The sequence below is a fragment of the Aquarana catesbeiana genome, linkage group LG02 (genome assembly GCF_042186555.1).
Source record: "Aquarana catesbeiana isolate 2022-GZ linkage group LG02, ASM4218655v1, whole genome shotgun sequence".
Classification (NCBI taxonomy): Eukaryota; Metazoa; Chordata; class Amphibia; order Anura; family Ranidae; genus Aquarana; species Aquarana catesbeiana.
The window spans coordinates 729,481,420-729,502,511 of NC_133325.1; the positions used below are offsets into that span (position 1 = coordinate 729,481,420).

The 21,092-nt window shown below is 44.0% G+C and overlaps 1 protein-coding gene across 2 annotated transcripts in view; it reads left to right on the top strand.

The window, feature by feature from the left end:
• The first annotated feature begins 1,922 nt into the window (after positions 1–1,922).
• LOC141129186 (multidrug resistance-associated protein 1-like) overlaps positions 1,923–21,092 on the top strand; it is a 119,878-nt gene continuing 100,708 nt past the window's right edge. Inside the window, exon 1 of one of the 2 annotated variants that reach the window (XM_073617051.1) lies at positions 1,923–2,015. In XM_073617051.1, the coding sequence (XP_073473152.1) occupies positions 1,968–2,015 (48 nt within the window). In that variant the 5' untranslated portion in view covers positions 1,923–1,967. Of the gene's footprint in view, positions 2,016–2,563; positions 2,893–21,092 lie in introns of those variants that run through there. The other variant, XM_073617050.1, reaches the window with a different exon arrangement.

Here is a 21,092-nt window from a genome sequence, read left to right on the forward strand (position 1 = left end):
TGGACTCATTCTGAGCCAGACCCCTTCCCTGCCCCATACTCATCCCTAGCCAGGCATCTTTCCTTTTTCCTGGACTTCTTCCCTGCTCCTGGACCCCTGGACTCATCCTAAATGGGCACCTTTGTTTGCCCCTGGACTCTTCTTGGGCCTGGCCCCTTTCCTGCCCATTTTACCTAAATATCACATGCGATCCTGAAACTGTCAAGGGAATAAGGGGATAAAGGATTTTTTTTTTCCTTTTTACTTTTGGATAGAGTGGAGATTATTATTATACGGGATTTATATGGCACCAATAGTTTGTGCAGCACTTTACAACATAAGGGCAAACAGTACAGTTACAATACAATTCAATACAGGAGAATGGACTAGAACACCTGTCATGCTTTTATTGCTGTCTGCCCCCCCCCCCCTTCCTTAAATTTATTCGCAAAAAAAAAAAAATGGTTGTGCCTATAGTTCTACTTTAGTTCTACTTTAAAGCGGATGTCCATCCACCCCTGTAAAAATTAAAAGCCAGCAGCTGATGAGTCTTAATAACAAGACCTGTCCTGGAGTCCAGCGATGTCGGCACTGCAGCTGATGTTTCCATCAGCTGTCGGGTGCTGCCACCGCCATTACCGGTGAGGGAACCTGGTAGTGAAGTATTACGGCTTCACGTGGGGTCCCTACTGCGTGTGCGCAAGGCAGCGCTGCGCTCTCCTACTGGCCCGGCAGCGGGGGAGGGAGCCGAGCTGTGACGTAATTCACCGTAGCCCGGTCTCCTGGAAGTGGGGACAGGGTACCCGTCAAAGATGCCAAATGTGGTACCAGAGGGGGGAGGAGACGAATGAGCGTAAGTTCCACTTTTTGGTGGAACTCCGCTTTAAGGCAAATAGACTGTGCAATTTGCAAGTTGCTACAGAGCTTAGTACATGAGGTAAAGCTTCACTTTACAGGAAAAAAAAAAAAAAACAGCATTTTTGCTTGCCCATCATTGGAGGATGGAAGTCAGAAGATCACTGATTCTCGTATACTCTTGATGTGAAATGGGTTTCTTGATGAACAATTGTATGCACGGTATGTCATTAGAATTCTCACTGATGTTCTTTTTAAAGCAGAACGAAACACATCAATTTGATGGTTTAAAAAAAAACTGTTTAATTCCTGGCATGCTGGGAATGTAACTGTCACATTTGCTTGTGCTTTTAACCAAACTGTCAAACCATCAAATGTCTGGTGTCATAACTAATCCCATGTGTAGCACCATGACAGTTGCAGATCAAACAGAGACTAAGATGGCAGCTTCTTTGGCTGAAAAGGATAGGGCGGTTTAGTTGCCCTTTAAGGCTCCATTCACACTATGGCATTCTGGATCGCGGGCAGAATCGCTGCGATTCCGCAACACTGCAAATTGCGGGATGCCCTTGTGATCTCTATTACTTTCAATGGTGCCCAAATGATAGTATTTTAAAAGATATTTTCTTATTGTCTCCAATATGGAACTGTTTCTTTTGTAACATCTCCTACACAGCATGTCTGCAGTCTCTGATCATCTCCTACAACATATTGGCACTCTCTGACCAGCAGTTCACAGTCTCTAATCATCTCACAAGCATGCTAGCAGTCTCTGATCATTTCCTACAACATTTTGGCAGTCTCTGACCAGCAGTTCAGTCTTTGATCATCTCCTGGAGCATGTTCACAGTCTCTAATCATCTTATAAGCATGCCTGTAGTCTCCGATTGTCCCCATACACCATGTCTGCAGTATCTGACAGCTTTCGGTAGCATTCTATTACTTGAGCATTATATGTGGCCCTTTAGTGATGTCAGGGGCCAAACTTGAGGCTCCCTAAATCTGGTGAAGTGACCTTCACTTGTCTATGTGCTGATCTTGAGAAAATAATTCATGGTGGGGGGGAGGGGGCTGCTGACATCACTAAGTAGGCTGGTTGGTGGGCACACAATGCAGAGCTGCCAGACACATCCATGGTTTGCTCCGATGCTCAGCTTCTTCTGGACCCACAGCCCAACAAGGTAAGCACTGCCCTATGAGGGATGGACACCCTGATCCCTCCATCCTCATTTACGATACCTGATGCCAGAGCCACATTAACACCCAGGACCCCCCTAGGCAGGGTGCCCTATCCCCCCACCCCCCACAGGTTATTGAAAAAAGCCCCCAGCAGACCATACTCCACATCCAAGATCATATAAGGGTATATCATCAAATAGGGAGTCAAAGAGTTAATCCTCTTCAGCCTGCACCCCCTCCCACAACCATGTCTTCATCCATTCCAAGTGCAATACAATTCCTCTATCTGTTGATGAAATGTGTACTAGTTCTGCATTATCACAGCAAGCACAGAGAGAACATGCACCCTCCATGCAGATATAGTGTCCTGGCCAGACTTCCACCCATTGCTGCAAGACAGAGGTCCCCCCTCCCCCCACAATACAGTCATAACTACCACGTGCTCCAATGTGACAACCTACAGCAGTCACCGCCCCCTTCTCCATACTCCTATCCCGGGTACTGCGCCCTGTCTTCCTGGAGCGGGCGTGGCCTGTGTCATCAATGTCACTGCTTTAAGAATGCCATTGGCTGTCAGTCACTGCCTGTACACTTGGTTGGCTGGCTGTCATTAGCGCATTTTGTGATTGGCCGTCACTTTGTTATTGTAGTGTAGAGAGAACCGCTCTTTGTGAATGAATGCAGCCGGAAGAGGAGTGCGGAGACACTAGAGGGCGCTGTACAGGAGAGCTGTGTGTATGGGGACAGTGCTCGGGGATGGTAGAGAGGAGTCTGTACTGATCTGTATGGTTCTCCTCTGTGATCTCCAATCATACTACAATGCTGAGAGCCTTCATTGGAAGCAGTGTGACCTACCAGAGGATCTCCGACAGTGGGAAGGTAATGTAACCATCAGACTCTCTATCATCACTACAATGTGTGACTCTGATCATCACTACAATGTATCAATGTGTGATTCTGATCATCACTACAATGTATTAATGTGTGACTCTGATCACCACTACAATGTATCAATGTGTGACTCTGATCATTACTACAATGTATCAATGTGTGACTCTGATCATTACTACAATGTATTAATGTGTGACTCTGATCATCACTACAATGTATCAATGTGTGATTCTGATCATCACTACAATGTATCAATGTCTGACTCTGATCATCACTACAATGTATTAATGTGTGACTCTGATCACCACTACAATGTATCAATGTGTGACTCTGATCATCACTACAATGTATTAATGTGTGACTCTGATCATCACTACAATGTATTAATGTGTGACTCTGATCACCACTACAATGTATCAATGTGTGATTCTGATCCCTACATCTGTCATAGGATCAGAGGGAGGGAGAGGATTTCACATCTACTGCATGGGGGGCTCTGATTATATTATCCTGGATCACAAAAATATTTATTTTACATTTTATCAACATGATCTGTAAACTTCCAATATACAGAATACAGCTGTGGCCAAAAGTTTTCAGAATGACATAAATATTAACTTTCAGAAAGTCTGCTGCCTCCGTTTTTATGATGGTAATTTGCATCTACTCCAGAATGTTATGAAGAGTGATCAGATGAAATGCAATTGATTGCAATGTCCCTCTTTGCCGTGGAAATGAACTTAGAAACAGCAGCGGCACCATTGGCTGCCGCTGCTGTCAATCAAAACCAGCTAGCTAATTAGAGCAGAGAGGGGGTGGGGCCGGGTCAGGGCTCCATGTCTGAATTGGCACAAGGAGATGTGACTCAGCTCAGGTGCCCCCATAGCACACTGCTTGCTGTGGGGGGCACTGAACAGGAGGAAGGGGTCAGGATCACAGAAGAGGGACCCGAGAAGAGGAGGATCTGGGCTGCCCTGTGCAAATCCTTTGCAACAGAGGAGGTGAGTATAACATGTTTGCTATTTTTATAGGAAAAAAAATGAGACTTTACAATCACTTTAATCCCATTGAGAACTTGTGGTCAATCCTCAAGAGGCGGTGAAGGTGGTGAACAAAAAAACAGAACACACAAATTCTGACAAACTCCAAGCATTGATTATGCAAGAATGGGCTACCATCAGTCAGGATGTGGCCCAGAAGTTGATTGACAGCATCCCAGGGAGAATTGCAGAGGACTTGAAAAAGAGAGATCAACACTGCAAATATTGACTCTGTATAAACTTAATGTAATTGTCAATAAAAGCCTTTGACACTTATGAAATGCTTGTAATTATACTTCAGTATATCATAGTAACATCTGACAAAAAGATCTAAAAACACCAAAGCAGCAGACTTTGTAAAAATTTATATTTGCGTGTATGCTCCAAACTTTTGGCCACGGCTGTATACTGGTAAAGAGTCACACGTGTGCAGAGGGAGAAGGAAAGAGTTATTTCATTCAATGTATAATATGCTATCACATTATACATTTATTATTGGATAGTATAGTATATAGTATTCATTAATTACAGGTGTAGTATTGTCAGTTTACACAGCATACACTATATTACCGAAAGTATTGGGACACCTACCTTTACACGCACATGAACTTTAATGGCATCCCAGTCTTAGTCTGTAGGATTCAATATTGAGTTGGCCCACCCTTTGCAGCTATAACAGCTTCAACTCTTCTGGGAAGGCTGTCTACAAGGTTTAGGAGTGTCTCTATGGGAATGTTTGACCATTCTTCCAGAAGCACATTTGTGAGGTCAGGCACTGATTTTGGACAAGAAGGCCTGGCTTGCAGTCTTCAATCTAACTCATCCCAAAGGTGTTCTATCGGGTTGAGGTCAGGACTCTTTGTAGGTCAGTCAAGTTCCTCCACCCCAAACTCGCTCATCCATGTCTTTATGGATCTTGCTTTGTGCACTGGTGTGCAGTCATGTTGGAACAGGAAGGGGCCAGCTCCAATCTATTTCCACAAAGTTGGGATCATGAAATTGTTCAAAATGTCTTGGTATGCTGATACCTTAAGGGTTCCCTTCACTGGAACTAAGGGGCGAAGTCAAACCCCTGAAAAATAACCCCACGCATAATCCGCCTCCACCAAATGGTTTGGACCAGTGCACAAAGCGAGGTCTATAAAGACATGGATGAGCAAGTTTGAGGTGGAGGAACTTGACTGGCCTGCTCAGAGTCCTGACTTCAACCCAATAGAACAGCTTTGGGATGAGTTAGAGCAGAGACTGCAAGTCAGGCCTTCTTGTCCACATCAGTGCCTGACCTCACAAATGCACTTCCGAAAAATGGTCAAATGTTCCCAGAAGAGTTATAGCTGCAAAGGAAGGGCCAACTCAATACTGAACCCTTTAATGGGATGCCATTAAAGTTCATGTACGTGTAAAGGCAGACATCCCAATACTTTTGACAGTATAGTGTATATATTGTACATTCCTATCAGTCCCTGCTCTCAAGGAGCTTACAATCTTAGGTCCCTAACTCACATTCATACATGCACATACTAGGGCCAATTTAGACAGGAGCCAATTAACCTACCCTCATGTCTTTGGAGTGTGGGAGGAAACCCACACAGGCACAAGGAGACCATGCAAACTCCGTGGAGGTAGTGCAATGGTTGGGATTTGAACTGACGACCCTAGTGTTGCAAGGCAGAAGTGCTCACCACTTAGCCACTGTGGTGGTATTAATGTATAATATACTATATTTATTAATGGATAGCAAAGTATACAGTATTTATTAAAGGATAGCCACTGCACTTTATGGGTTCTTTCATAATTGCAATGTGCATGATACAAGAGATGGTCAGAGATTATGGACTTGATACAAGAGATGGAAACAGATTACAGACATGCAGTGCAGTGCAAGAGATGGTCAGAGACTGCAGAATGGTACACGAGATAGAGACTGCAGAAGTGGTGCAAGAGATGGCCCAAGAGTACAACCATGGTACAAGGGATATTCAGAGAGTACAACCATGGTACAAGGGATATTCAGAGAGTACAACCATGGTACAAGGGATATTCAGAGAGTACAACCATGGTACAAGGGATATTCAGAGAGTACAACCATGGTACAAGGGATATTCAGAGAGTACAACCATGGTACAAGGGATATTCAGAGAGTACAACCATGGTACAAGGGATATTCAGAGAGTACAACCATGGTATAAGGGATATTCAGAGAGTACAACCATGGTACAAGTGATGGTTAGAGATTGCAGCCATGGTACAAGAGATGGTCAGAGATTACAGCCATGGTACAAGAGATGGTCAGAGATTACAGCCATGGTACAAGAGATGGTCAGAGATTACAGCCATGGTACAAGAGATGGTCAGAGATTACAGCCATGGTACAAGAGATGGTCAGAGATTACAGCCGTGGTATAAGAGATGGTCAGAGACTGCAGACGTGGTACAAGAGATGGTCAGAGACTGCAGACGTGGTACAAGAGATGGTCAGAGACTGCAGACGTGGTACAAGAGATGGTCAGAGACTGCAGACGTGGTACAAGAGATGGTCAGAGACTGCAGACGTGGTATAAGAGATGGTCAGAGACTTCAAACATGCTGCAAGAGACTGTAAATATACTATAGATGTTGTTGGAGACTGGGGACGTGCCTCAGGGGACAATCATAGGCTGGAGACGTATTACATAAAGTTGTTAGAAATCACTACTCTACTATCACGCTGCGTTCTGGGAGGTAGAACTAGCTGTCAATCAGGCAGCCAGGTCGATCCCGAAAATATTGTTGGGATCCTTCCAGAGCCTGAAGCGGCTGTGCTATGTCAGCTGACAGTGGGCAATAGCCCAATATAAGATGATTCTGGGTCACAAAAGAGCAAAAGTACAGTGCCTTGAAAAAGTATTCATACCCCTTGACATTTTCCACATTTTGTCATGTTACAACCAAAAACGTGAATTTATTTTATTGGGATTTTATATGATAGACCAACACAAAGTGGCACATAATTGTCAAGTGGAAGGAAAATGATAAATGTTTTTCAATTTTTTTACAAATAAATATGTGAAAAGTGTGACGTGTATTTGTATTCAGCCCCCCTGAGTCAATACTTTGTAGAACCACCTTTTGCTGCAATTACAGCTGCAAGTCTTTTTGGGGATGTCTCTACCAGCTTTGCACATCTAGAAAGTGACATTTTTGCCCATTCTCCTTTGCAAAATAGCTCAAGCTCTGTCAGATTGGATGAAGAGCGTTTGTGAACAGCAATTTTCAAGTCTTGCCACAGATTCTCAATTGGATTTAGGTCTGGACTTTGATTGGGCCATTCTAACACATGAATATGTTTTGATCTAAATCATTTCATTTAGCTCTGGCTGTATGTTTAGGGTCGTTCTCCTGCTGGAGGGTGAACCTTAGCCCCAGTCTCAAGTCTTTTGCAGACTCTAACAGGTTTTCTTCTAAGATTGCCCTGTATTTGGCTCCAACCAGCTTCCCTGTCCCTGCTGAAGAAAATAATCCCCACAACATGATGCTGCCACCACCATGTTTCACAGTGGGGATGGCGTGTTCAGGGTAATGTTCAATGTTAGTTTTCTGCCAGATAAAGGAAGAAATGGCTGCACATTGATTGAAATTCAAAATTTTGTTTACTGATCACCAAGATGACATCAAAGGCCACCAACACACAGGTCTTGTAGACGCGTTTCACACAGTACAGTTGTGCTTAATCATTAGTTTTCTGCCACACATAGTGTTTTGCTTTTAGACCAAAAAGTTTAATTTTGGTCTCATCTGACCAGAGCACCTTCTTCTGCATGTTTGCTGTGTCCCCCACATGGCTTATCGCAAACCGCAAACTGGACTTCTTATGGCTTTCTTTCAACAATGGTTTTTTCTTCTTACCACTCTTCCATAAAGGCCAGATTTGTGGAGTGCACGACTAATAGTTGTCCTGTGGACATATTCTCCCACCTGAGCTGTGGATCTCTACAATCCGATCATGTGTGGGCTTCCCCGGACCTTCAGCGGACTTTTCCAGTCGCAAATCTGACGGACTTTAGATTTGGAACATGCTTCAAATCTTTACATCGTAACTCCGCCGAACCCAGAAAACCGCTCGTCTGTATGCTAGACAAAAACCGACACTGGGGCAGCTATTGGCTACTGGCTATCAACTTCCTTATTTTAGTCCGATGTACATCATCACGTACGAATCTGTTGGACTTTGGTGTGATCGTGTGTTGGCAAGTCTGTTCGTTAGAAAGTCCATCGGAAGTCCGTCAAAAGTCCATCGAAAGTCTGCTAGAAAGTTTGTCGGACCAGTCCGGTCGAAAAGACCGCCCGTGTGTACACTGCATAAGGTTCTCTAACAAACCTCTGAGGGCTTCACAGAACAGCTGTATTCATACTGAGATTAAATTACACACAGATAGACTCTATTTACTAATTAGGTGACTTCTGAAGTCAATTGGTTCCACTAGATTTTAGTTGGGTGTATCAGAGTAAAGGGGGCTGAATACAAATGCACGCCACACTTTTCAGATATTTATTTGTAAAAAAGTTTGAAAATCATTTATCATTTTCCTTCCAGTTCACAATTATGTGCCTCTTTGTGTTGGTCTATCACATAAAATCCCAATAAAATACATTTACATTTTTGCTTATATCATGACAAAATGTTGACAATTTCAAGGGGTATGAATACTTTTTCAAGGCACTGTAAGTGCACTCCTGTGACCCACAAGAGAAGTCTGGCCAAAAAAAGCTTTGGCCATACTTCTCTTTTAGTATACTTACCTTTTTCTTATGTCTTCAGCTGGTCACATGGCATTCCAGGTCCTCTTCCTCTCCCAATCTTCTCCAGTGGAGGGCAGTCTTTAGAGATGCAGAGATATGATGACGTCAGTGCCGCTCCCTCCATCAATGCGCTATGAATGAAGGGTGCAGTGGTGATGCCACCTCTGCAGGCGGGGCCATGCTGGTCTGTATTTTTAGTATATTGGCTCTCTGGGTTGTATGACACTGGGTGTCATTGTACCTGGAAGACTGAGGACATCTTGTGAAGACAAAGAAGTACTGTAGGGGCACAGCACTGGATTGAAGGCACGTTTTGCTGCCTGAGCTGCTTTTTTATTTGAATTACTGCTTGGAGGCTCATTTATTATTAAAAAAACATGCCTGCATTTGGGCTTTAATTTCCCACTAGTCCCATAAAAACTTCCAGCAATGAGCATGCATTGTCTGTGTATGAGATTTTAGTTGTGTAGTCTCCTGGTTAAAGGCATTCCTGTGTCATTTTACCCCAAATGCCTTATTTTAGGCAATGTAGAGTAACTGCAAGTAGAGACATCAGTTTCTAATGATTCCGTCTTCTACAATTTCTGATTTCACAACAATGACTCAGTACAGCATGACACCATGTGCTTGTCTGACATCTCCACAAATAGAATTCTGTATTTGTTGACATTATACAATATACAGATATTTACAGTATACATTGTGTAGACATTACATTGCATTTGGTGGTGTTTAGAGAGGTCCTTACCAAACCCTATAGAAACCAAGTACCATATTTGTTCGCTGTGATCCTCACTCTATGGTTATGCAAACAATAATGTTTTATATTTATATCTTATTACCATGACCTATCCCGAAGGAGTCACTTTACAAGTCTCTGGTGACACCTTCTAGTATCCATTGACATGTCACACCTACTGCCTTATCCACTGCGGTGTGCCGATAATACAAGCTTCATTACACAAAGCTGGCTTTCTGTTGTGTGGGTAGATACAATGGGAGCAGTTAAACTAGTTGTACACCCTTACAGTGGGGAAAATAATTAATTGATCCCCTGCAGATTTTGTAAGTTTGCCCACTTACAAAAAAATGAAGGGTCTATAATTTTTATCATAGGGGTATTTTATATTATGAAATATAGAATATCAACCAAAAATACAACCAAAAATATCAACCAATACAGAATATCAACCAAAAATCCAGAAAAAAAATACATGATACAAAAGTTATAAATTGAGTTGCAGTTCAGTGAGTAAAATAAGTATTTGATCCCCTACCAACCAACAATAATTCTGGCTACAGTATGTGCTCATGTAGTACACAAATTAGTCCTGTCAATTTAAGAAGATGGTCCTAACGACATCTCGTTATGTGTATAAAAGACACCTGTCTACAGGAATCTCTTTCTTCCATTCAAACCTCACCATCATGGGCAAGACCAAAGAGCTGTCAAAGGACATCAGGGACAAGATTGTAGACCTGCACAAGACTGGATTGGGCTACAAGACCATCAGCAAGAAGCTTGGTGAGAAGGAGACAACTGTTAATAGAAATGCAAGAAGAAATAGAAAATAACCATCAATCGCCCTCGGTCTGGAGCTCCATGCAAGATTTCGCCTCATGGGGTGAGGATGATCACGAGAAAAGTGAGGGATCAGTCCAAAATTACATGGGAGGAGCTTGTGAATGATCTCAAGGCAGTTGGGACCACAGTCACCAAACAAACCATTGGTAACACAATATGTCACCATGGATTGAAATCCTGCAGCATCCACAAGGTCCCCCCCTCAAGAAGGCACATGCACAGGCCCATCTGAAGTCTGCCAATGAACATCTAAATGATTCAGAGAAGGACTGGGAGAAAGGGCTATGGTTAAAAAATTAAGCTGTTTGGCATTAACTTGACTCGCAGTGTTTGGAGGAAGGAAAATGCTGACTATGACCCTAAAAACACCATCCCTACAGTCAAGCACAGAGGTGGAAACATTATGCTTTGGGGTTGTTTCTCTGCTAAAGATACAGGCCAACTTTGCCACATTGAGGGGCCAATGGATGGGGCCATGTATTGTAAAATCTTGGATGAGAACCTTCTTCCCTCCGCCAGAAGATGGGTCATGGATGGGTCTTCCAGCATGACAATGACCCAAAACGTATCGCCAAGGCAACAAAGGAGTGGCTCAAAAAGAAGCACATTAAGCTCATGGATTGGCCTAGCCAGTCTCCAGACCTTAACCCTATCGAAAACTTATGGAGGGAGCTGAAACTTCGAGTTGCCAAGTGACAGCCAAGAAACCTCAAGGATTTAGAGAAGAACTGTAAAGAAGAGTGGAGCAAAATCCCTCCTGAGGTGTGTGCAAAGCTGGTAACCAATTACAAGAAACGTCTTACCTCTGTGCTTGGGGATCAAATACTTATTTTACTCACTGAACTACAACTCAATTTATAACATTTGTATCATGTATTTTTCTGGATTTTTGGTTGATATGCTGTCTCTATCATTTAAAATACACCCATGATAAAAATTATAGACCCTTAATTTCTTTGTAAGTGGGCAAACTTACAAAATCTGTAGGGGATCAAATAATTATTTTCCCCACTGTACATATACCCAGTGAAGGGAATAGCCTCAGATGATACACAGAGATGAAACAAAATCTCCTACATAAGTTGTACCAGTTTATCTGCAATCTACATCCGTTCAAAGTCCAGAATTTATAATACTTGTCTGAGCTGTCAGAGAAAAGGGGGGCGGAAAGCTGAAGTTACACTCTGCAGAGCTCAGTGAGGAGAGTTCTGAGAGCTGATTGGAGGGAAGGAGCACACCCCCTTCACACAACACACAGGAACAGAGCTGAGGCTGTCAGTCACAAGTTGTGTGCTGGAGCTTCCTCACCTTTTTTCTCTTGGTGTCAGGAAAACTTGTCAGAAGTGATTTATGCTGATAGCAGAGGAAAGAGGCAGCAGAGAGAAATGACTCCTAATTGAGACAAGTACACACTATAGAGGGATATGCTTTGTTCATATTCCATGTCTGAGGTGTACAACCACTTTAACAAAATGTGTCTGAGACCACCTCTGTCTCAGCTGGAATGCAGCCAATCCACTCTTAATTTTTCAGTATCACACAACAAAAACACACTCCAGATCGGTTCCAAATGCGTTTCTGTATGCACGTTTTTAACGTGTTTTTGCCGCTTTCCGGTGTGTTTTTAATGCTCTTCTGGATTCATTCCAGGTGATTTTTTTTCACTGCACTGAGGTCCAGTGCATTTTTGATGTGTTTCAGCACATTCCAGTGCTGTTTTGATGTGTTTCAGTGCATTTCAGTACAGTCCAGTGCAGGAAAAATGCAGCATGTTATTTATTTATTTTTCTAAAACTGGAACGCCCTGGAACCAACTGCACTGGTGTGAACTATGCCATTGGAAACCATGACACCTACTTTCCATGCATTTTTGATACAGAAAAAAAAAAAAACGTACTAGACTGCATGTGGTGTCAACTGGCCCTTAGATACTTTATATTTACCCCCCCCCCCAAGTATATCCAAATCCGTCTAGGACCTCTTAAGATTTAAAAGATGAAAGTTTCACATCCAGCAGATTACAGGTTTTCATGATATTACATACTGTAACTTAGTGTTTCTCAACCCCAGTCCTCAAGGCGCCCCAACAGGTCATGTTTTCAGGCTTTCCATTATTTTGCACAGTTGATATCAGTTTCACTGCCTTAGTAATTACCACAGTTGTTTCATCAGGGAAATCCTGAAAACATGACCTGTTGGGGCGCCTTGAGGACTGGAGTTGAGAAACACTGCCGTAATCTGAACCACTTCCCAATACTTTTTTCCTGCATGTTGGTGGGCAGGCAATTCTATCAGCTCAGTTGCCTTCATCTCTTAAGCTGGCCATGGATGGACCGAAATTCAGCCCGTTTAGCAGGAACCAGCTGAATTTGGATCCATCTATGGCCGGCTGGTTGTACACAAGTTGATCTATCAACCAACTTGTGTACAGCCAGCCTATAGGCAGGGTCCAGAGGACTATTTAATTTCCTTCTTTTCAGGATCTCCTAAATAGCTGAGGTGGAGCTTAGCACAGGGTAGTTAGTGGCTATGGAAAGACGGAGATCCATGGGAGAAAGCCTCATCTAGGGACTGAGATTGATTATTTCCACTCCCCCTTGAGGGGGCTCCCCTAAAGATGGGCACAAGAGGTACATTACCACATCTTTTGCCTAATAAAGGTGGGCTGTCGTGCCCTTAAACTGCAGTCCTGAATGACTCACAAAAAATGCATCTACCACATGAGCTAACAATCCCTTGGATCTCAGGAGGTAAACCAGTCAAGTGATTATATGCAGAGATTCTGATACCTCCATATTAAAAGCAATACTATAATAGTTCTTCTCCCTTTTTTATTTATTTTTTTTTACAATCACAATCAGATTGTACCACATCATTTAGACCTACCCATAACTATGTAGTAAAAGTCTGCCTGACTGAATACAAATTGATTGGATAAATTAGGTAGGTGCTCATAGTACATACTGTAGTTCTGGTAAATCAGTCAGGCTGCTTTCACACTGATCCATTTTTCTTCTGCTTTTGCGCTAACAGAAAAATGCATGACCATAAAAGCCTATGGAACTCTTCACACTGACCAGTTGTGGGTCCCCCTACATTTTGTAAAATCTTGCTTGCTGCACTTTTGGTGCACGATTGCTGTGGTAAAAAAACTGCACTAAAAATTTACCTCCCTATTAAAATGAATGGAAGCCCGTAGTTGCATTTTTGGTGCAGTTTTTGAGTTACATGTTTTTGTTTTTTTTCAGGGGTACAAAACACACCGGAAGTGCATATCCATTTTTACCGTGTTTTTGCGAGCGTGAAAGTAGCCTTATTGTAAATCCAAAGTTGATTGTACAAAGATTTTATGGGCAGATTATAATGTGTATGGTGAACCTCCCCTTCACCTTTCTCTTTTGTTTTTTCTTTTCCAATAGTTTTTTTATTAAGGCTATAAAAACATACAGATATAAAACCGTACAATACTGAACAGAGAAGTACCGGTACATGACAACATTAATGATCTACAGCATTGGTCCTTAACATAGGCGTGCGCAGGGGATGTGCCAGGTGTGCCTGGGCACACCCTAATCACTGGTGCCCATAAGCATATGGCTCTGTGTGCAGGTTCTCTTTCAGCACCCCCAAATTCACAGTCCATGTTTGAGTGTCTAAAGATTTTTTTAATACCTTGTCCAAAATAATCAGTGTGGTATATGTAAGACAGGGGACTTTTCCTTTAATTTGTGGAGGGATACAGCAGCTCAGAGCCGCAGAATTCGATAGTGCTTTCATAGTTCTGGCTGCAGGGGTCAGGGCTGCCACTTACATTGAACTGAGAAGTGTCCCTTCGTTCTTCTGCCACCATACCCATACATTGAGTTTTGGGGTGCACACCCTAATGCAATAGGCTACGCACACCTATGGTCATTAAGGAACCGGTATAGCACTTCTTTTGGGCTATGACTATAGTTCTGAAGAACAGAAGATTCATCCTCCAAAGAGGAACTGCGTGGCTGGAAGCACCCCTATCTGAGACAAGGGATCATCTCAACCATGAATTGATCATGGTAACTAGTCATTATGTTTGAATACACAGCCCGCAAACTAGAAGTTGGACCAATGGCAATTGACCAGCAGTCAGAGAACACTCCTCAAACTATCAAAGGGTTTAATAAGTAGGAAAAAGAGGAAAAGGAGAAGAAAAGGAAAGGGATAAAGGAAGAAGGAAGGGGAAAGAGACAGGGAGCCTCTCCTGGGGCACTAAGAGGGTAGCCTCAGATCTGACAAGGTTAACCCCATCAGGTGTCTGATCCAGGGGTCCCAGGTTTTTTTCAAATCAGGGAAGCTTGTCCTGCAGGGTGGCAGAGAGGCGTTTGTTAAAGGTTATCCAGGATAACTTGAGGTCAAAAGACAACACTGGCGATTTCAAGGATCTTGCGATCGTTATTCTGGCTGCAGTAAAAATAAAAGAAATTAGGTGTTGGGTGGGTCTCAGGGCTCCCCCAACCAGGTGTCCAAGGAGTGCCTGTTACGGGGACTTACCTTTCTCTTTTTTTTTTTTTTTTTTCTTTTTCCTTTTTATTAAGCTACCACAAAGCAGGCTAAAGTGACCTCCCAAGTAGTGTAATCTAATAATATTGCTTTAGCATGCTGTAAGTTTTGCCACAGTTTGGTTGTTTTAGGCTGGGCTCACACCATTGGAAATTGGATGCGGAATCACCGCATCCAATTCGCAATAGCAGGAGATTTTGACTGGCTCTCTATGGAGCCGGTTCACATATCTCTGCAGTAGGTCCGGTGCATCTTTTGGTCTGTTTCAGGTCCGAATTCAGCCCAAAATTCGGGCTGAAATCGGACCTGAAATGGTGAATCAGCATGTGCTGGACCCCTGCTGTGAGCCGCATGCGGCTCATATGTGAACCGAGCCTTAAACTCTCTGTGCTGTTTTTAGTAACTTTTTGTGTCCTGGGTTCTAAATTTTTACCCCCCCCCCCCCCCCCCGTTTCCCCAAAAACTTTCCATATTAGGCTTTATATCTGTTTTTATCATACTTACGAACATTCAGCACTTTATACAGTATTTTTGGTGATTTTTTTTTTTTTTGTATAATCAGACCTCACACTTTCTTGCCTGTTTCAGTAAACATCTGTTTTTCATGAATCGGTATTCTGCACAACAATATGGTTTGTTAAGCTGTTGTTGGTTGAGGAATGTAGAAAATCTGATGCTACACCGGGCATGTTGGATGTCAATAGCTTTTCAAGGGAATGAGTGCTTTTAGCATTAACTGCAGTGTTACAGTATGTGTCAAATCGGCTCCTCACATTGTGGCCCTCCATCATTATTATACACTATACAGTGGCATATACATTTTAGTGTCACTTTAAAGAAATGGTTTGCTCCTGTGTTGTCTTGTAACTTAGAATGGTGTACATGGTGGATACATTTCAGAAATAGCCTGGAAACACAGCTTCCTGTCCTCTGAATGATGAGACTATCAGGTAGTGATATAACCTGTTTGCAGTACCCACCTATAGCTGCCTATATCTGCCGGTATCTGGTTCCTGGATAGAGATGTGCTAGTCAGACAGGTCTGATAACAGCAGATTACTGGCTGGACATTGCTGTCCTTATGTCCACCTCATTAACTTTACCCTGATTACTAATAATTGAGGTCTTGGTCGCACTAGATACATTGGGGCTACACAGGTAACTATTTACACTGGAATTACAATGAGAACCATCACAATTCCAGTGAACAGAAAGAACGGTATTAAAATGTCACACATGATATTTCAATAAAGTTTTGTAGAAAAAAAAAGGAAACTGTTACACCACAGATTAAAAACCCATCTGCCCATGACACTTAATAAAGCAATACTGAACCTTAAAGCGGACTTTCAGTCATTTTTCATCTTTCCATCTATTAAATCTTCTGACCTTGTTGTTTTAACTTTGGATAGTAAAACATTTTTTTTCTGCCAGTAAATCCCTTAGGCTGCTTTCACACCGAGGCGTCGGCGGTAAAGTGCTGCTATTTTTAGCAGCGCTTTACCGTTGTTTTTGTGGAGGTTTTCGGCCACTAGCGGGGCACTTTTGACCTCTGCTAGCGGCCAAAATAGGGTTAAAAAGACCCACAAAGTGCCGCTACCATTCATTTCAATGTGCAGGGGCGGTTTAGGAGCAGTGTATACACCACTCCTTCACCGTTCCGAAGATGCTGCTTGCAGGAGTTTTTTTAACGTCCTGCCAGCGCATCGCCCCAGTGTGAAAGCACTCTGGCTTTTACACTGAGATTGCAGGGGAGCCATTTTTCTGATTCTTTACAGGCGATATTTTTAGCATAAAAGCGCCTGAAAAATGTCTCAGTGTGAAAGGGGTCTTATACAGCCCACTTCCTGTTTCTTGTCTGGTCATTAGCCTAGGCCTATGACATCATGTACAGCCCCTCTCTCTCTCTCTCTCTCTCTCTCTCTCTCTCTCTCTCTCTCTCTCTCTCTCAAGAGAGAGAGAGAGAGAGAGAGAGAGTTTGCCAGGAAGGGAGGGGGGGATGAGTCAGAGGGCCAATGAGAGCTGCAGAGCTGGAGGTGTGCCTCCTGTGTGTCTCTGTAAATCCAGGAAGTGAACAGGCAGCAGCATCAGCTGCCCACAGTTAAAATGGATGCAGCCAGACTCAGTGGAGGGAGATTTCTGAAGTATATTCAGTAAGTACAGAATCACAGTATATATAAAATAATATGCAAAGTGGTTGGAGGGAAGCTTCAGAATAATAAATATGTGTTTTGTTTTTTTTTTTTTTTTTTTTTTTTACAAATTATGTGAGCAGACTACAGTTCCTTTTTAAACTGGAGGGTATGTCAGAGTAACACTTATGGCCCATGTTCCGGCAGCTACAAAACACAGAAAAGCCAGACTAACTTTCTTTAGGGCTGGTTCACAATAGGAATCGCTCCTGTGTGATTCACGTACAATTCTGTGCAGTGCGATTTCAGACCATTCACTTTGGAAAGGGCTACAATCGCACCAAAAGTAGTGCATACAATACTTTTGGAAATGCAGGGCAACCAGATTGCAAGGTACTGTACCCTGCGACCCCATGCAAGCAAACACACTGCTTTGCGACCTGCCTTTGGGGTGTCATTAACATTTCACTGACACCCGCTGCAGTTACCATGAACAGTGCACTTTGAATGCGGTGCGGGAAATGTGCACAGAACGTGGGTTTCCAGCATCATGTTCTAGTGTGAATGGGCCCTTGGGTAAATGAGGTTAAAGCCATGTCACAGGTCTCTAAAGCGACACTAAGGCTACTTTCACACTGCTCCGGTAAAAATGCAAATGTGTGTTTGCTAAGTTTCCAGTGCATTTTGCACCTGTGAAAAAAGGATATTCTAGTCAAAATAAAAATTGACGCGTTTTGCTGCATTTTTTATTCATTTCAATGGGGAGGTGCGTTTATGGTGTGTTTTTTTTTTTTTTTTTTTTACCACACCAAAAATGAAGCTTTCAGGACTTTGAAAAGCGCAACGGACTTGCAACTGACCAGTGTGAAGTGTTCCAAAGGATCTAATGGTCATGCATTTTTTCTTCTGCTTTTTGTAACAAAAACAGAAGCAGCCTAAACAATATCCTTCTTCTCCAAAAATAAACAATTCACTACAATGATCATGTCATCTATTTTATATGAAATAGTTTTCTACTGTTTTTCCACCTCCTTGTAACGTCATCTCTGAGATCCCAAATCTCTGCTTTTTTTTTCCTCTCAATTCTGTTGGTTTGGAGCAAACCTTGCATATAAAACATTTGTCGGGGTGCATGTTCACTGCTCTATGCACACTACAAATCCCACAGTCAATAGTCCATCAAGGGAGCGAGCAAGAGTGGGTGGCTATGTTCCTACATACAGCGGGACCATGGAGGATGAATGTAGCAGGATGTCAGATCACAAAAAAAAGAATTTGGAGATTTGGAGGAGGCTGAGAGCAACACAAGGTTCTTTGTAGTTAAGAATACATACTTGAATAGAGTATTTTTTAAAGTAGATTGTAGTGTCACTTTACTGAAAAGCTAACAGTGACTCCAAGGCACCATAATAAAAAAAAAAACTGGGAACCTTGGGTCTCGCACTTTGCTGTAGGCCAAGCCAGAAGCTTAATTAGAAACTACAGGGCCCCAGTGCAAGAAATCATAAAGGGCACCCCCGAATGGGGCCCTTCCCACTGGTTCTGGGGCCCTTTACTACCATCGTGGGACCCTTTATTGCAGTCCCGCAGTGGGCCACCTTCCTGCTGTATTGGGGTTTCTCCATGGTGGTGCAACCCCAGAGCCCAGTCACAAATGCAACCCTGGTAGTCCCACCACTGGTGTTAGTAGATTTTCTATTTTTGTTTTTACCATTTAATTAATTAATTTTTTAAAATTTTTTCCATGGTTTTTAGGACCCCCCATTGGGGGGTTTTGGTGAAATATCAGGAGTCTAAACCGACCCCTGATGTCTCGCTTTTAAAAAAGAGAATAGGACTGAGGACGGATTCATCAGTCCCTTTCTCTGCAGCCTCAGTTGCACAGAATGAATAGGAATAGTTCACAGAGTATAGCTGTACAGAGTTTACTAAGCCCCAGCTATGAATGAATTAAAAAACAAAAACAAAACAAACAAAAAAATCAACGGTACCGATCACTGGCTCTATTCATTAAAACAAAGAAGGGGCTGGTAAATGACACATTTACCGGCTCCTTCCCCGGACTCCATCCTGACAGCATCCCCCAAAGAAGGACACATGAGCCCAGGGGTAGAAGGACAGGCATAAGGAGGTGGCAGGAGCAGCATGTGGAGGATCCAAAGCCCCCCATTTCCCTCCTGCAGCCGCTAAATGCCTGCAAGAGGGAGAGGAGGGTTCAGCGGCTGCAGGAGGGATTGGTTCCTCTACATGCCGCTGCCTCCGCTGCCCTCCTATCCAGGTGTACAGGGGGGCCACACTGATCCCTGGAGCTGGGGGCCAGGTTGCAATGGTGACCCCTGTACGTATGCCCCTGGGCCAAGCTCCTGGCTGACTTTGACCAACGCTTGAATTTTGATATGGGGATCATACCTCATTATAGACATGTCTTGTAGTAGGTGTGCCTAGGGTTGCCACCTGACCCAGACAGTCCAGGTTTTGAACCCCAGTGTTTCAGACTGCCTGAAATTTGGCCACATTATTCAGCCCAGACTGTGGCTCCCAGGTAGGATTGCTGGCTGCAGTTGTTAGCCAAGAGTGTCTGTACAATTCTTTCTCACACTGCCCAGACCCAGCACTGACAGTTGCTGTCCTCGTCCCTGTCACTGGAACGATCGGGTTAAGGTAAGTACAAAGGGGGCTCTGAGGGACTGCTGCACCACAGAAGGTTTTTCACCTTAATGCATAGAATGTAAAACCGTGAGGGTTTACAACCCCTTTAAGGTAATTCATCACACTTTGTGGCCAGCTGGGAGTCCCATTGTTTGGGAATGGACAGACCACAGTTTGACCATGACAGTTCTGGTTGCTGTGCCCCAGATTTCTGAAGTTCTGAGATTCCCAAAAAAAAACTAATGCCGCATACACACGAGCGGACTTTCCGGCATACTTGGTCCGGCGGGCCAGAGTCCGCCGCACAATCCGATCGTGTGTAGGCTCCGGCAGACTTTTTTCCCCAAAAGTCCGCCGTACCTAGATTTGAAACATGTTTAAAATCTTAGTCCGCCGGACAAAGTTCCTGACGGAAAGCCCGTTCGTCTCAATCATCTGTATGCTGGTCCGACGGACCCGATTCGACGCAAGGGCAGGGTACATTTTCCTATTGCGGCAAGCGCGGGGAATACCAGGCCCTTAAGTCTGGTATGGATTTTAAAGGGAACCCCCTACGCCGAAAAAAACGGCATGGGGTCCCCCCCTAGAATCCATACCAGACCCCGATCCGAGCACGCAGCCCAGCCGGTCAGGAAAGGGGGTGGGGACGAGCGAGCGCCCCTCCCCCCCTTGAATCATACCAGGCCGCATGCCCTCAACATGGGGGGTGGGTGCTTTGGGGGAGGGGGCGCCCTGCGGGGCCCCCACCACCACACAGCACCTTGTCCCCATGTTGATGAGGACAAGGGCCTCTTCCCGACAACCCTGGCCGTTGGTTGTCGGGGTCTGCGGGCGGGGGTCTTATTGGAATCCGGGAGCCCCCTTTAATAAGAGGGCCCCCAGATCCCGGCCCCCCCACCCTATGTGAATGAGTATGGGGTACATGGTTAGGGAAAAAGTGTCAATAATGAAACACACTACACAGGTTTTTAAAGTAATTATTAGATTATTATTAGTTATTAGACAGCTCTGGGGGGGGTCTTCTTCCGGCTTCGGGGGTCTTCTTCCGACTTTGGCGGTCCCTTCCGGTTCCTCTTCTCCCGGCGTCCGCTCGGTTCTTCTCCGCTCTCTCTGGCCTCTTCTCCCGGTGTTCCAGTTCTTCTGCCGGCTCCTCCGCTATCTTCATGCCGCTCTTTTGCCAGCGGAGGCCCGGACTTCTGGCTTCTTGGCTTCTGGGCTTCCTCTCTTCTTCCGATGTTGACACGATGGTCCCTCAGGCTGCAATGCGCTCTGGGCGCTCCGATGTGACTTATATAGGCGGAGACCCCGCCCCCTTATGCCATTACAGTCCCTGGGCATGCTGGGACTGTGACGTTTTAGGGGGGCGTGGTCACCGGGTGATGTTGACCACGCCCCCTAAAACGTCACAGTCCCAGCATGCCCACGGACTGTGATGGCATAAGAGGGCGGGGTCTCCACCTATATAAG